The following is a 17,244-nucleotide window of genomic DNA, read 5'->3' as shown; positions in this document are numbered from 1 at the left end:
AGTTGGTGCTCAGAATTCTATTAATATTCCCTTTTTAATATAATCTAAAAGAGCAAGATCGTGCTTTTCCCAGTAGTAATTAGCAAGCAGAAAATTTGGATTTGAATCAAAATTATCTGTTCAGATTTATGTTTATTTCTATATAGATGCCTTGAGAGGTTAGCAGAGACAGGCTATTTTAGATGCCTTGTGCCACAAGGGAAAGCAAGGTATAAATATTTTAATTAATAAAACCCATATTCTTCCCTGGCTTCTGCCCATCTGCTTCAGGTCTCTATCTGCATATATGGCCACCTCAGTGCTTTCTTCAGTGACTGATATGATCCTGTCACAGACATCAATGAGTCACCAATTAGGATGAAGGTGTAAAATTTCTTGAAATTTTGAACCCATAGGGTGGGGGAACCAAGTTTTTTTCCCTGTTGTATGTTTTGTCTGTCAGAAGAAATTGCAGTACATACAGTGCATACTTAGCAAACCTAAACCTGTTTTGTTGCTTCAGCAGCACAAATGTATCTATACTAGAGAATCAAAAACTTGACAGTATGATATATTTACAGGCAACATTGTGAATATATCCAGTAACACAAAGAAAGAGAAATGCAATCTGTTGGGGGCCGTGGCTTCGGCTCCAAGGGAGAAGGAAGCTTGGAAAGTTAGCTCCATCCCTCCCCACCCTAAAGCCTCAAAATAAAATGTCATAACAGAACTCAAAAGTGAATAAAGAAAGAAATATGAGCAAACAAAACCTTGAGAAGGAAAAAATGAAGGCAAACACTTCAAAAAAGCTTCAGGAATTCTTCCCAGCCTTGCAGCAAGCAGCAGAGAAGAAAAGTGCAACATCCAAAATGGCTGCTGAAAACAGCAAGGGTAAGAATAAACTACCCAACTTATCTAGCTCAGCAGATCCAATACTAGCCAGAATGCTTGCTCAATTGGAGCAAAAAATTATGAATAAAGTCTCAACTATTCTTCAACCCTTTGAGGAACAACTTGCTGAAATAAAATCAGCTATAGACAAAGTAGCACAAAAGGCTAATCGTGCCCTTATATTAAGCAATTCACTGCGATCTGAAATAGCCATTTTACAACAAGAAAATAAACAGCTACAAGAAAGACTATTAAAATTGGAAATCCAGACAAAACAATCTAACCTTAAATTCAGAAATTTTGATGAGAAGATATCTGATAATGCAGATCTACCCTCCTTTTTAGAATCATGGCTGTCACAGCATTTACAACTTGAAAAGGGAGCAACTCCTATAATCACCAAGGCTTTTTGCCTGGGCTCACAAAATAATCCAAAGTATAATAAACCAAGAGATATATTAGCCACAGTCCCAGACTGGAAGACAAAGAGCAAAATACTAGAAATAGCAAGAAATAAAGAATCAATCCCCTACAAAGGGACAAATATTCAAATACTTACAGACTTGCCATCCACAATATTAAAGAAAAGAACTCAGACCTACAACAGAAGCATTGAGAAAAGCCCAAATAAAATATAAATGGACTTAATTGTACACATCTTCAAGTCAAAATACAAGATACAATCTACCAAGTTTTAGATCAGGAAGCTGGAAAGACATTACTGCAAGATCTTGGCATTGAGACTTTTTCAGTCACAGCATCACAGAAAAGAAAAATGTTCAGTTCGTTATCACCCTTTAAGGAAAACAAGACCCAAGCAAGACACATTTAACAAGAAAGAAAAAACAGACTGAAATGTTAAAATCCAAGTTGATAGCAAACTAAAATATCCTGTAAAATGTTATGACTGTAAAATGCATATATGTAATATCAGATTAGAGGCATGGTGGGGAGGGAATGGAGCTCACAGACAGGGCCCCCAGTTATTTACAGTTCTCCAAGTTGGTAGTAGTAGGCCAAATAGTCTATAGGGGGTTACTCTTGGGCTATAGAGAACTGTTATTAAGCAACTTAATTAATCCAATTTAAATAGCACTATTTAGTAAAGTAAGAGGGGACAGAGGGAGAGGGGAGGGGAAAGGGGGTTAATTTAGTAAGGTTTATAAGAGTTACAAGAATGAGTATATATTATCATTGTTGGTTCTATTAATATCTGTAAACGATGGGTAAAAGGTTTGACTTCATAATAATACTTATTTAATCATTATATATATTGAAAATATCTTCCTTAAACAATATTTTTATTCATAATCTAATTATCAAAGTAGTTCAATCGTCTATGTTTATGATATAAATCCTCTATAATAAGGTTAAGATTTGTTATCATTTAGTATATCAACCTTTAATGGAAATCCAAGTTGAAATACTCATTTGTAAGAAAATTCATGGTTTCAAGGGCATGTAAATTATTATTAATATGTAACAGAAGATTTCTTAGTTATCCATGTTTAATGACTTTCTCTTAATATTGTAACTATTAATGTGCATAATTAAATAAAAACTTTAAAAAGAAAAAAAAAGAAAAAAAGAAATGCAGTCTGCTGCACCTTATACTACCTTGTCTCGTGTCCTAGTTTTTGCCATCTGAGAGTTAAGCAAATGGAACATCCCAATTTTGTAGGAAGCTATGGGGAATGTATTAGTTGCAAAGAAAAATAAAGTCAAAATAAGAGTAGTGGCATATCTGAATATCAAGCTAAACTTTAGAACACCAAAAACACTGGACTTTCCAATAGTGTACTGTGTTATCATCATATGCATTGTAGAAGGATTCCCCAGTTATTGGCACCATGGTGAGCTTTCCAGAAAGTGGGCAGGGTCACTGTAAGACAAGGCTTCTTATTGCCTAATCTAATTCAAATGAAAAGGTCTTACATGGCTACAGTATTTAATTCATTTACTCTGCCTTTCTACCCTCATCAGGACCACCAAGGTGACTAACAGATTAAAAACCATGAAAACAAAAAAAAACACCATGTAATTAAAACAAAAGCAAGCTAAAATACACATACAGAAACAGAAAAACAATTAAAACAAAACATTGGGCAGGAAGGAGGGGATCACTGAGGGAACACCAGTTGAAACAAAAGGCTTCACCTGCTGGCAGAAGATAGAAACGGACGGGAAACTGGCCTTTCCTAGTCTGTTCCTTGGCTTTTCAAATCTTTTTCTCAGGTTTCTAGGTCAGGTTAGGCTACAGAAGACCCATCTCTGGAAAAGTACAGCCACTATGACTTTGCAGTTTTCAGAGAGATAAGGTAGAAGATGGAGCTAAAGCACACTGGTGCAAATGAGATCATGGGATCACATTGCTTCAAGGCCAGAGACCAAAAGGGAGTTTTGCAATTGCATTCGATCCTATTAGTGCAGGGAACCATGGTTGAGAGTAAGTTGCTTTGATTATGAATACACACACTCCAGCTACAAAGGAATGTGGTCACATGTCCTAGTAACACCCATCAATTGGTTAAGCAGGATCAGGCTGCAGGCAGCCTGGCATAAAGCAAGGATCTTGATTCTAGTTTGAGTGTTGCTGTGTTCTAGTTTGGGTCTTGCTTCTGTTTGGACTGCTTACACACCATTCTGTGCTCTGGACATGACTGCCAGGATAGGTGTCAGTCCAAGACTCTTGCCTCTGGATTTTGGATTTTAAAGTTCTACTTGGACTTTTGTACTTCTAGTCTGATAAGGTGACATCTGTGTCAGAGGACCAAAGCCTGTATAATACTTCAGATTGTTCATGTAGTCTTGTTATATTCTTTCTTGTCTTATACAGCTTCTATGTTTGTAATCTTTTGCACTCTTCATAATAAACCTTATTAATTATACTTATGTGGTGATGTTTGAATTTTTGGGCTTCAATCCAAATCTAGTACCTTGGCCTGTTTGGCTGCAACTACTGAGTAATTGTTTGGTGACACTCAACCTGCTGATGTCCTACCTTGCAGGGCTGACTTCTTGATAACACCTAGTAAGACCGGAAACCTTGTTCCTTGATCTCTCGGCTGAGAGTCGGTTAAGAGGAACTGGTATGGCTTCCATTATGCATGGTGGTGAAGTTTTCACACACACACTGACGCACACACACACACCCCAGTATTGAGTTTTGTTCTTGACTTTCACTCTTGTGGGACAAAGGGCCATGATAAAGGGGACAGATGAGTCTTCCTGGGGAGAGGGTTCCAGAGTTTTGGTACCAAGATGGAGAAGACCCTCTCCTGGCTTGCCACCCACCTAATCTCAGACAGCAGGGGCTCACAATGCAGGGCTTTGGAAGATGACTAGTGATTGGATGTGTTTGTAAGGAAGGAAGTGGTCCCTAGCCATAAATGTCAGAATCAGCACCTTGAATTGTGCCTGGAAACATACTACGAACTGAAAGCCATAGTACATTCCATACTGATTATTCTACACAACACTTTTAACTAGGAGTATGCAATCTAGATCCAGTATTCAGGATAAAGACTGGATTTTTTCCAATCTGGCTTTCCTGAATCAAATCAGAGAATCTGGAATCTGGAACCTCTATCCAGACCAACAGATACATCCAGGTAAAACTGGGAAATGTGGCCTCTGGCTGGTTCCCCTGGGCTTCTGTTTTTTTCAACAACAACAAAAAGGAGTGAGGAGGGGGAATGAGGCAGGGAATGGGGAGTGAGTGGCCAAATCATTTGGCAGCTCTCCTTGTCTGCCTGGCTTCTGTGAGTGACACTGGTTTAGTTGGGCTAAGTTGTAACAGTGTCCCTTGCTTTAGTTTGGTTTGGGTGGAATTCTCTGTTTTGACATGATTCTCTGGCTTGATAGTGTCTCCTTGATTCCCTTTGGTTCTGGGGGGATTCCATTCATTCCCTTCCTTCAGTTTGGTTCTGTTCAGCTTCCTCTTACATTTGAGAGTGTGACTTTGGCCACTGGCAACCTTGACCCTGTGTCTTTCTTCCTGGCAGCCTGCTTGGAAATGTTTCCACCATAGGGAATAATGTCTGAATAAATCTGGGATTTTCTGGTCTGTCGTAAACAGAGAATCATTCCCAGATTTCAAATTGTGCAAAGTACTCTACTCTTGCCTGTAACTCCCAGATACTCTAGTCTCCTTTGTCTTGCACAGACACATTCCACCTGGGGCTCATCTGATTCAGCAAGCAACTTTTAAACACTTGCTAGCTAAATGGCAGGACAGGTCAACTGGTGCTAGTTACATATCTACTGCAGACCAACATGGCTACCCATCTAAATATAAAGAAAGGAGTAAAGACAGGGTCACAGCATGGAGACAGAACAGTCATGGCAATATAGCTTAGCTTTTAAAATGAGATACCACAACAATAACAAATTTTAAAATTTTAAATGCTGTATGTAACAGTCTGTTTCTACATCAGTGTATTGTTAGAAGTGCTGCCTCAATGGAAACATTTTGAGTATACCTTTCAGAGCTCTCATAAGGGAACTGGAAGATCTATTTGATAGTGTTGTTCCATTAGCAAAAATGTCACTTTTAATATTTAAAAGGGTACTATAGACTATTTTGTAGGTCTTTGTCCCTACTTCCTGTTGAATCACAGAATACAAATGAGGTTTTATTCAGGCAGCCCAAGACATTTGGTTTCAGTTAGAGAGAGACTCTTGGATCAGTCTGTAGGCTGAGAACTTCTTAGGAGTATTGATGCTGAAGTGATATTTTGTTTATTGTAGTAAATTTAGGGATTTTGATAGGGTCAGTACAATGCCAAATAAAGTATTTTGCTATTCTTTTATAAATTTGTGATTGTTAAAAAAAGGTCTGGTACATGCTCTCAACCATACAATGAAGTTGTATAAGCAGAGCAAAATAATAGCTGGTGGAAAAAATAAACTATATAAATAAAAATAAACTTGTTAGCAGTGGTAATTTATATCTGTTGAGTTACACGCAAACTCCTTTTAATTTGTTGCTAAGTTTATCTTACAGACATAACTATATAACTGTAGAGAGCTGGTGTGGTGTGCTAGATAAGTAACTGGACTGCGATCCAGCGCTTCGCTGGTTTAAATCTCACTACTGCAATGAACAGGTGGCCTTGGGTAAGCCACTCCTCAGCCTCAGCTCCCCAGCTGCATTGTGGGGATAATAACACTGACTTTGTTCACCACTCACCGTGGGCTCTAATCTGTCTAGAAGAGCAGTATACAAATGAATTACTATTATTAGATCAGATGAAGCTTCTGGAAATCACCTAGGTCCAAACTACATGTAATATTTGGACATGAATTTGGTCAGGGTTCCTGTAACCTGACTTGCATGCTCCATAGTCAGACAGCAGCTGCAGGGACCTTGTTCCATGTACACTGGATTCTAGTATGCTTCCAGACCCAATTCATGGTGCTGGTGTTTGTCTTTAGAGTCTTTAAAGCCTTATACAGCATGGGACCAGCATAATTTAAGGATTACTTTCTCCCATATGAATACACCAGACCGTTATGGTCACTTTTGAGGACCTTGTACCCTGGTCATTCAAGGATAGGCAGGTGGCAACCCAAGAAAGGGCATTCTCAGTTGTGACATGAAAACTTTGGAATCCCCTTCCCAGGGAAATTCTCGTGTCCCTCTTTGTCATTATCTTCTGCCAGTGGGTGAAAATCTTTTACTGTTTTTATGTATTGTATGTATGTTTTTGAAGTTGGTTTTAATGTTTTTAACTGTTTAACACATCGAGGGACCAAGTTGGGTAGGAAAGTGGGATAAAATATTTCGAATAAGTAAAATTAACATTTTCTAAGCTCTTTCCCAACCTGAAACAGCCTCATGGCAGGCTACACATGCATCCCCTTTCTCTCCCCCTGCCGCTCCATGCCACAGTCCCAATCCTAATTGGGTTTTACGATGTTTAGAAGATAAATTCCCTTCAGCTGTCATCAGCTGTAGGGAATCTGGCCATATGTATCATGCAGTTTAGACCCTTGTTAAATTACTCTCAGCTAGTTTCTGGATAGGGATAGAAACAGAAGAATTGGGGCAGGTTCTCATTAATAGTCATGGCAAACCAAGAGGCTGGAGAAAGAGTCATTGTGAAATTTTGGAAACACTTTTCTGCTGAGCCATAATTTGAGACTTATTTGTGAAGACAATGTCTTGTTTTGGCAGCAAACTGGTCTCAAGCCAGAGAGGAGAAAGATGATTTAACACTATAAACAGCGTTAAAAGTAGAAAAGAGATTTTTGACTTGTTTTTCTAGGTGTCTGAAGTGCCAAACCCCTTGCAACTTCAACTGAAATAACTTTACTCAGGAATATAGTTCAATATAAGCTGTGAAATACCCTAAATTGGTTGTTTGACCTATCTTGTTACTTCCTTCCCCATTATTTGAAAATTACTTTCATTATGATATAAAACAATATTTGTATTATATTTTGCAAATATAAAAGCTTCCTGTTTAAATTTGATGCGATAGGTCCTTTAAAAAAACTGCTTTAAACAAATATTGAATTTGTTAATGCTTTACCCACTATATGGATAACATTACAAGGGAAAAATCAAAGGGAAAGTGGTGAAAGTACATAGAATATAACTTTTTGCTTGAGCTATGTTCCTTTGGCAGATTGCATTAACTGTTGATTACAACATTTCATTTGTTGATGGAAAAACAATTGAGAAAGAAGTGTATAACTCTTACCTGGTAAGGAATATTCTAATCATAAAGGGAATATTAACTCAGATTTTATATTATATCTTCTAGACAATACAACCAATGAAGAAAGAAATGAATTTAAAGATAAAATGTCTTGCAGCACTGGGCTTGACCAGACTTTGCAGGTCAGAAAGTCTTCATGTTAACCTTTTCAAGAAAATATATCAGTTAGCAGGGGCTGCTAAATCTGAATTATTACCCAGTGATATGAATGTGTATATAAAGGCCTCAAAAGCATAATTCCTTCTTCAATATTATAAGCCATTCAGGGGAAAGATAAGGCTTTACTGTAAACAGTGAGAGGTAGCTGGTGTAAGTTATGCCTGAAGCCACACTTCTGCATCTCAGCAGTAGCTCTACCCATACTATGGGGATGATGCTTGGGAAAGCTGGCTTAACTTTACTATGAAAGGGTGGAGCTCCACTTGTTCATGCAGTCCTAAGCCACTACATATGACTCTGTTGCTTTGCATAAAGAGCAATGGGTTTTTGTGGTGTGCGCGCGCTGAACTATTACTTTTGCCAGCCATTTTCTTCTGTACATTGAGCCCAAAATATGTGACAGTTGCAGATGACTATAAACTGGCATCGCAGCTGCTTCAGACCAAAATATGAGATCTACCATATGTAAATTAAGTCCAAGCATTGAGAATAAATCTTTAATGGAATAAATGAAAGAACAGCTATATACAAACCATTGTTCTACTTCTAGATTCAGGGAAGGCTTGTTTTAAATGCTTTAAAAGACTGTTATTTTTAATCTGCTTTTAAATGAGAAATGCTATTCAATATGGTTAATATTTTAGTGATATTGTGATTGGTGAGATTTCTGATGTTAAGATGGTTCCAGGAACCAAAATTCTGCGGTTAAAAAATGAAAAGCTATGTTAAATATTGAAGGAGCGCTCCAGTCATATGACGAAATATATTGTACATCATATTTAAGTATTTACAAAATGTTCCATACAAATTGCACCATAACGTTCAGCAAGGAATCCTAGCATCTCCAGCTGAAAGACTCAAGTAGTAGGTGATGTGAAAGGCCCTCTCCCTGCGGCACTGAAGAGCTGCTGCCAATCTGAATTAGTGATGCCAGACTTTGAGGCTCCAGTAGTGGGAGACACCAGCAGCAAGGATGGGCAGAAATGGCACTGTGCAATGCCACAACATCATTTCCAGCTGAAAAACCAGAAGTGATGTCACCTCAGCACAGTGAAGGATTACAGCAGGGAAGGATTAGAGCATCAACAACATTATAATTATTTTATTTAATTTATTAGATTTCTTGCCCTCCCTTCCCACAAACAAGCACAGGGCAGGTTACAACATTATATAGTAGTGCAATAAATTAAAACAATGATACTCAATAAAATATAAAATACACAATTTCACAATTCCGATACAAAAGCTAAAATCACAATCTAAGATGCAGCATGTAATGGTTAACCATAATACATTCCACACACCAGTACTATGGAGGTAGGGCAGGCAGGCCACCAGAATGTAAAACAAGCGAGCAAAGGCCACAGCAGAGAGACCAACCGGGCAGTTTGCCAACACCTCAACCACCACCTAGAGAGATGATGATAAAAAATGTTAGACATATTTCAAAGAAAATAGTGCCATTGAATATAATTGAATAAATATGATGGCCTTAATTTTAGTAAGCATTGTTAGTAAATAAATAAGTCTTAAATAGTTTTAAAGTTAATATGTCTAGAAAAAATGACAATTTCTGAAAGTCACCTAGGAAAATTAGTCCAGTCAAAAGTCATTAGAATATTAGAACAAAGAAGAAGGGACTCTTAGGAACTCTCAGAGGAGAGGGAATCCCATCTCTTCTGCTGGCCCCTGTTTCCTCCCCTCTTGCTCTGTAAAATCACCCCATTCCCCCGCCTCCTGCTTCCTTGAATTCTTAACACAGCCAGTTGCCTATTTTATCCACTTCAGTCATTCCCTATCTTTTGTTTCAGGTTATGTGGGGTGTAATCCGCTGCTTTTTATAAACTCTGATATTTTTCTGTATCTGGAGCAGTTAGCTGTGTTAGTTGGTAGTTGCAAAATAGTAAAGAGTCCAGTAGGACCTTTAAGACTAACCAACTTTATTGTCGCATAAGCTTTCAAGAATCCCAGATCACCTCATCAGATGCATCTGATGTTGTGGTTCTTGAAAGCTTATGCGACAATAAAGTTGGTTAGTCTTAAAGGTGCTACTGGACTCTACTATTTTGCAACTACCAACTAACACAGCTAACTGCTCCAGATACAGAAAAATATCAGATGCATCTGATGTTGTGGTTCTTGAAAGCTTATGCGACAATAAAGTTGGATATTTTTCTGTAAACTTTGACAAATATGTTTACACAAACATATAGGTTATTCTTGGTGTCCACCTCCCCCACCTTTGTGAATTTCTTTATTGGGGTGGTGGTAATACCTCTCTTTTAGATACATGATTAAAGCAAACTAGACAAATTAGAAAGCTCAGATAATTTGTTGGTGATCTGAAAAAATCATGCCTAGAAGCATGGAAGAATTGCTTTGCATTCAGAAAACTGTTTTCATACAAAGGAAAAACAAGGAAGGCAAAAAACTTGAATGAATTACGAGTAGATGAAGACTGCTAGAATTCAGGTTGTAGGCATAGCTTCAGGCAAGACTTCAATATATTCAAACAGCCAGATTACAGAACCAGCTTCATAAATGAATATGATCATTTTTCTGCTGCTGTTACTCAAATCCTACTGCAGCTGTTTGACAACAATAACTCTCAAGTTGTTTGCTGCTACTGTAATGTTTTATTTGTTGTGCTCATGCAAAACAAAGAAAAATTAAGATGACAGACAGCAGTGGTAATAGAAGAATAATTGATAACGGAACTGCTTGATTCTGATGGCCAGTTTCTACATAATAGTTACGCCATCATGTTGATGCTTTTGGAAACATTCCCACAGAAGAATACATGTGCAAATTATTATTTTAGGACTTTTATTCACGTGGTTTTTTCTGGGAGGTTTCCCTGACCAGAAATATCAGATTCTGCTACCTCTTGCTCATAAGACCATGCCAGAAACATAAACACAGCAATTGTGCTATTCTATGCAGAGTTACTCCAGCCCATGGCTGTTAATTTCAGCAGACTTATACTAGAGTAATTCTGCCTAAAATAGCGCTGTAAATTTATGAGCAAAAGCTGTGTGTACTCTTCCATTCCACATTCTTACTACATATACAAAACGCTACGCTGTTGGTTACTGTCTGCAGTTGTAGATATGCGCCTTCTAGAGAATTTCTACACTGCCAGACATGCCATGGAAATTAGTATGCTTTGTTTCAGATAAATTTCATTTCTACACTTGGCTTTATGCTTTTAATTTTTCCACTACCATTCTCTATTGTGTCCATTTCCTGAAATGTCCTAACTTTGTTCTTTATTGTACTTTGCTTAGTGGATGTTCTAGCTGTCGATTATATTGTATTTTCACTCAAACTTTATAATCTGCCTTGGATGTCAGTGAGAAAAGTGGATAAATAAATAAATAAAATACACAGAAAATGGTTTGGGGTGACTCAGCACCCAGAGAATCTCAGATCTATTGTGGTGCTTAAAAAAAAAAATTCTGGCTTTCAGACTTGACAAACTTCTACATCATGAAATTCAACCTTTGTTAGCACAGTCTTTTGATGCAGCTCAGAGAATATTAATTTACACAGATTTGTATACCATTTTTATATACCATATATATATATATATATATATATATATATATATGCGCACACATGTGAGAATGAAAGTCAGTCCATAGCCATTAAAGGTGTGGAGATAGAAAGATGACAGATGCATTTTATTTGTGAAATGGTCAAGCATAAGGAATAAGGCAACAGCATGTTATGATGGTGGCATAAATATACATATATCACTTTCTATGGAAAATTTGCGGCACTGACTGAGGTTAAATCTTGCAGATCCAGAAGCACAAAAATAAAGAACAAACTGTAAAATAAATGTTTGTATTGTCAGCTATGCATTGAAAAGGAGGCAACATGTTTGTGTGGTTATGAATAAACAGGAAAGTATAACTGCTACTGAGACATACTTTGTGTATTTGCATGTCAAGAAGTTCTTTGAAAAATATTGCACAAGATTATTCACACAGGACTTCCAGTTTTGTACCCTAACAGATTTATAAATGTTTTCTTAACGTGCACAAATCTGCTACACATAATGGGATTACATTAAATATGCAACCGTCCTCACAAAATGTACTAATTTGTGTCACCTTCATACACTAACAGTGCAATCCTATGGAGAGTTACTCCAGTCTAAGCCCATTGACTTCAATGGGCTTAGACTGGTGTAACTCTTCATAGGATTGCATTGTAAGTGTTAAGAAAGCTTTCTGCTTCCATCTCCATTCTATTGTCTGTAGGAAGGACTAACATTTTTAAGATAGTAATTTTCCTGGGTTTAGAAGGTGATAGTATTGCTCTCTTACTAGGAGCTGGCAATAAACAAGTTCTCCTAAGTAGTAATTTCTAATTACTAAAGAACAAAGTTCCATAATGCACAAATAAATTCATTTGGCTGAATCAAAGCCACTAGAAAAGTATTGCGATGAGATTCAGCAAGAAACTATGCATCTCTGCATTTAGCTAATGATCACGCATATATGGCATGTTAGAGATTCTTACGGCTTTTGTTCGCTTCTGGAGTTTACACTCAAATTTTCACAAAAATGAAATTTTAAAGAATAAAATGATACAATAAGAATTATCTTAGGTCAAGAATCAAAATATTTGTTCTGTCTGTAGAATGCTATGATGGACTGCACTAAACAGCAGGTTTCTGTAGTGCAGCACAATCAGAGACCTTGGAGGGGAAGGGTTAACTGTTCCCTAGAATGGAAAGCTTGAGTGATAGGCTGCTCCCTCTTCTCTGACTGGTCAGCGCCAGATTGGGGGGGGGGACCCTATATGATCAAACGAGTGCTGAGGAGTGGGATTTTTTTATTTTTATTCCATACCAGAGTTGCTGTCAGTTAGAACCAGTCTGAAAGTAGTCAGTTGGTTTCTGACAGAATTTGGAGTCAGGGAGTCTGACAAGAAAAGTCAAACAGGTTCACCTTTGGAGTGAAGGAAGAAGGCTCCTTTGCCTTATCTGTAGTATTACTGTCCTGAGGAAGATTTCTATTTAAGAATTCAAAATCTAAGTGTTTGTGAAAGAGTGATTGGGTAGTGGCTCGAGACTCCCTTTCAAGCCAAAAAGAAGAGGGTTTTATCTTCTGAGAAGATTAATTCCTGCCCAGTTTTGAAGGGAGTTTGGCTCTGAGGAGGCCCCCGGGTCTGTTATAAAGGGAAAATGGGTTTAAACTACTCAGGAGATAGAAATACCCTCTAGTTTCAAGAAAAGAGTGAGTTAGGTGCATAAAGAAAGTGACTAACTCCAGAAAATCTGAACTGTCATAGGAAACTTCCTGAAGAAACGTTGTTGCTGTAACTAAATTCATAGTAAAACACCTCTCACTGTTAAGAACCAAGAATATATGAAAATAAGCTGCAAAAATACAATTTTTCTTGTTACACAATGTATATTCTGTAATACCAACAAATTTTACCTCTGCATTTCCATACCCTGACTACATTTACCCAATCCATGCTTGTTAAATAAAGTTATTTCTTTTTGAATGTGACATAGTCTCTAGTGCCGTTTCCAGGCACAAAAGATTATAGGGCTCCTGCTTTACCCCATCAAGTTCTTGGGCTGGGCTAAAAGCCAAAATTATATCTGCATGTCAGGGTGAGACAAACAGACTTTCTAAACCACAAGTATTAACCAGCTATTTGAGGCAGCTCAGTCAAAGCAGGGAGACTGAATTTTGGCCTCACAGTGGGGACAGTGAAGGAGGGTACGTCGGTTATATTGGGATTTGAGTCCAGTGGCACCTTAGACACCAACAAGATATTCACACTATAAGCTTTTTAGAATCAGAGCTCCCTTCTTCAGAGTATCTGTCTCTAAGGTGCCAGTAGACTCAAATCTTGCTGTTTTACTGCAGACCAACATAGCTACCCACCTTGGTCTGTCTTGAAATTATCTTTTAGAAAAGAGGATGGAGTACTAGAAAATCCATCACTTCTCCAGTGATTCTTGAGGTGTGAAAGTCTTAGCTATTGGGAAAACTTTTTCTGAATTCAGGCAGTGTCATGAACTTTTTTCTGCCACTGTTCCAGCCCAGTTCAACCCTAACTGGCTTATCAGACAGGATGTCTGATAAGGCATTTTCTGAAGGGGGTACATCTTCCGACTGTTCACGTATTTCCAATGTGGAATTTGAACACAATGGTTAGCACTTTGACTAAGATTCTATTTGAACCGATGGGAACGTGTCCTCTTTGAGAACTGACTCTCAATACCATTTTTCTTTCTGGCCATTTCATCGTTGTGTAGAATCTCAGAATGACATGCCTTGTTAATGAATAAGAACATATATATTTTTCATGAGGATAGGGGTGTCTTTAGGAGAAACCCAACTTTTATTCCAAATGTGAATTCCACTTTCCATAGTTCAAAGGAACTAGCCTAGTCTTCTTGCATAAAACTGACTTGCCAACGTGAGAGGGAATGGCACTGTTTGGATGTTGAGTAATCCTTTAGCTTCTATATGGACTGGACCAAGGGTTGCACAAGTCTGAGGCCTTGTTTGTATTTTTCTGGAAATCCTTGGTGGCTAGGGTTTCACTTTTCACTCTAGAACGTTGTATTAAGGACTGGGTAGGTTTGATTAACAAAGCCATAGGCAAAGTCTCACTGGAGGGCATATCTGTTCACTCTTTGAGGGAGGGCACCTCTGTGGTTATCATTCACTTCATTGGAAATGATTTATTTGGAAGTTTGTATATATGTTCACCTGTTACTGCCATATAGACAAGCGGATGTCTTTGGATGCTGCATTTAGCAGGAGGATTCTTAAACAAATGATAAATGAGACTAAATGGTAGTCCCTCCCTAGGAATGACGGCTTTTATATATCCTTTTGGTTAAGACTGCAGCACTCCAGGAACCACTAGAGAGTGGAAAATTTGATTCACTTACTGTGCATTTCTCTTCTTGGTGGTTCCAGGGTGCTGCAGTCTCCCCACCCTAATGATATGTGCATTCTGTGGTAATCAAATCAAAATTCTACCATGCAGAACCAGAATTGTATGCCAAGAAGATCTGAATGTAGGGGTGTGCAATCCAGGATTTGGTATCCGACAAATTAGCTGGATTTATGCTGATCCAGCATAAACTGGAGAATCCTGGATCAGCTCTGGGAATTTTGATTCTGGGCCCAGTTATTTGGCTGCAGAGGTAGCTGCAGCAGAGACAGAACAGCACTGAGTGAAAGGGCAACAAGCAGTGCAGAGCTTGCCTTCATTTTGTGAAGTGGGGAGAAGTTCTGTGCCGCAGTAGAATGGCGCAAGGCTAGTGGGCAGGAGAGTTGATAAGCAGGAGGAGTGAAACATGAGACTGGTGAACAGGAGGACAGTGACACGAGGCTGGAGGCAGGAGAGCTGGCAGGCAGGAAGAGAACAATGCAAGACTGGCAGGCAGGAGATCTGGCATACAGGAGGAGAGCAGCGAAGCTTGCAGGTAGGATGTGAATGATACGAGGTGGCAGGGGACAGGAAGCAACAGGTAGAGTGGATTCCCATCCCACTCTTCCACTCCCACCCAAGTTCCGAAATAGCCCTTTAAGCCACTGGCAGCCGTCTTTTAAACTCTGTGGCTACAGTGAGCCTCCACCCTTTCTTCAGTTTGGGGGATTCTCTGGTTTGACATTGGTTCCCTTCATTTTGGTTCTGTTGGGCTTCATTGGTTCAGCTTGAATTTGGAGTGGGGCTTGCATTTGGGACTTGCTTTTTGCCAGGGGTTGCCTTTACTTAAGGTTTCCTTTGCCCAGAAAGCTTTGGAAGTGTTTCCCATAGGAAACATGGAGAGTGGTTCAGGAATAGGGAATAATGGTTGGATAAATTCAGAATTATCTAACCGAATTAGAGAGACTGACCTGGATTTCAGGGATACTAATTTTTTTTTTTTTTTTGTATCCCTGAAACCTGGACCTGGATCACCTGAATTTTTTTGGTGCATACCCCTATGTGGTGACTTTTACCATTTAAGCAAATGTGCATACTTCACATAATTGCTTCTTCCTATCTCTAGAAGGAGCAAGGCATTAATTCAGTTAATTTCAGGTGGGTAGCTATTTTGGTCTGCAGTAGAACAGCTTGATTTGAGTCCAGTGGCACCTTAGAGACCAACTGAATTTTTCAGGGGATAAGCTTTTTAGAGTCAAAGCTCTCTTCAGATACCTTCAGGTCACAGGTTAATTCAAGTAATTGAAGCCCTGCTCCTTGTCACTGAAAATTGTACTGAAGGCCTTCTCTGACTTCCAGAATTTTGAAGCCTGCTTTTGCAGTCATAAAATTGAGATTCTCAAGATATTGCATGTTACACCCATGCTTCAATGCTTTTTGTGTTGTCTTTGTTAGCTAAGAGTATGCAGCTGCTTCTGCTGCATGTACACTGAACTATTCAAAAAGGTACATCTCATATTTGTTGACAGGCTAGTGGAGCATTGAGGTAGGCTGAGTTTGGATTGAGGTCAGTGTGGTGAACCTTCCTTCTTGAATAGCTGACGTATGGGATTAGGAGGAGTTGCAAGGAATCTTAGCCACAGCCAGAGTAAGTCCAGGCTAAAGAATTAGAGGGTACAAAAAATTACTGCCATTTAATCAACATAGTTAAAGGTTCCTATCATTTCCTCTTCTGACCCCTACCTCCTAGTAATAATTAAGCTGGAGCAGAGGAATGATTGAGCATGTAATCTCCCCCAACACTTTGACTTTCTGTCATCACAATGTCTTCCCATTTGGCAACAGCCTTTCCAAATATTTGGTAACCAGACGATGACTTCAGCCTTTATTTGGTTTTTCCAGTTCCCTAAATAGACCAGAAAAGTGATGGCACACTCAGTTTTGGGAACTAAAAAAGCTGCTGTTTGCTAAAATTTGCAAGCTTATGTTGCTCTTGGAAAGGATCCTTAACTTTGAGTTATGGTATGAATTATGGCCAGCTCCAGAGCATTGGTACTTGCAAGGTTATTGAGAGAGACATGTAGCCAATCAATGAGGCATAAGTATTGGAAAAAATGTTGCTTAATATTTGTTTCAGATACATTATACCCATTAAGGCCAGTAGTTAATACTCCTTTAAATATTCTAATATTTTTATAACTTGTCTTATTTCTGACTTTTAAAGCTAAGCTCTGATCTGCATCTCGGACACCTTCTTCTCATGCTTTGTCCAATAAATAACATTTGAATGAAGATACACAAAGTATCCACAAAAACCCATTGCGAGAAATTAGAGGAACAATCATTTTGTGAACATCATCAGGAATTTCTAGATATACTTCATTTTCATTGATTTACTCTTGAGGTGAATTTCATGGTCTCTAAAAGTAATTTTATGTTCTTAGAGCTCCCTGTTGCTGACCCTACTGAGATATTTGAGCTAAGAACAGTCCAAACTAGTCATTCTTTGCAGTAGCTCGTTCTATCTGCAGCTGTTTAGTGGGTTCTTTCTAATTTTTGAAGAGTTGTTCTGTTT

The 17,244-nt window shown here is 38.5% G+C and overlaps 1 protein-coding gene across 2 annotated transcripts in view; it reads left to right on the top strand.

Moving 5' to 3' along the window:
- UMAD1 (UBAP1-MVB12-associated (UMA) domain containing 1) overlaps window positions 1–17,244 on the top strand; it is a 68,764-nt gene that overhangs the window by 35,435 nt on the left and 16,085 nt on the right. For both annotated transcript variants that reach the window (XM_054991562.1, XM_054991563.1), the window contains exon 3: window positions 7,641–7,717. In XM_054991562.1, the coding sequence (XP_054847537.1) occupies window positions 7,641–7,717 (77 nt within the window). The remainder of the gene's footprint in view (window positions 1–7,640; window positions 7,718–17,244) is intronic.

Source organism: Eublepharis macularius, chromosome 11 (genome assembly GCF_028583425.1).
Source record: "Eublepharis macularius isolate TG4126 chromosome 11, MPM_Emac_v1.0, whole genome shotgun sequence".
NCBI classification, from domain to species: domain Eukaryota; kingdom Metazoa; phylum Chordata; class Lepidosauria; order Squamata; family Eublepharidae; genus Eublepharis; species Eublepharis macularius.
Note: the sequence above shows the minus strand (reverse complement) of the source record. Positions and strands in the feature narration are given on the sequence as shown.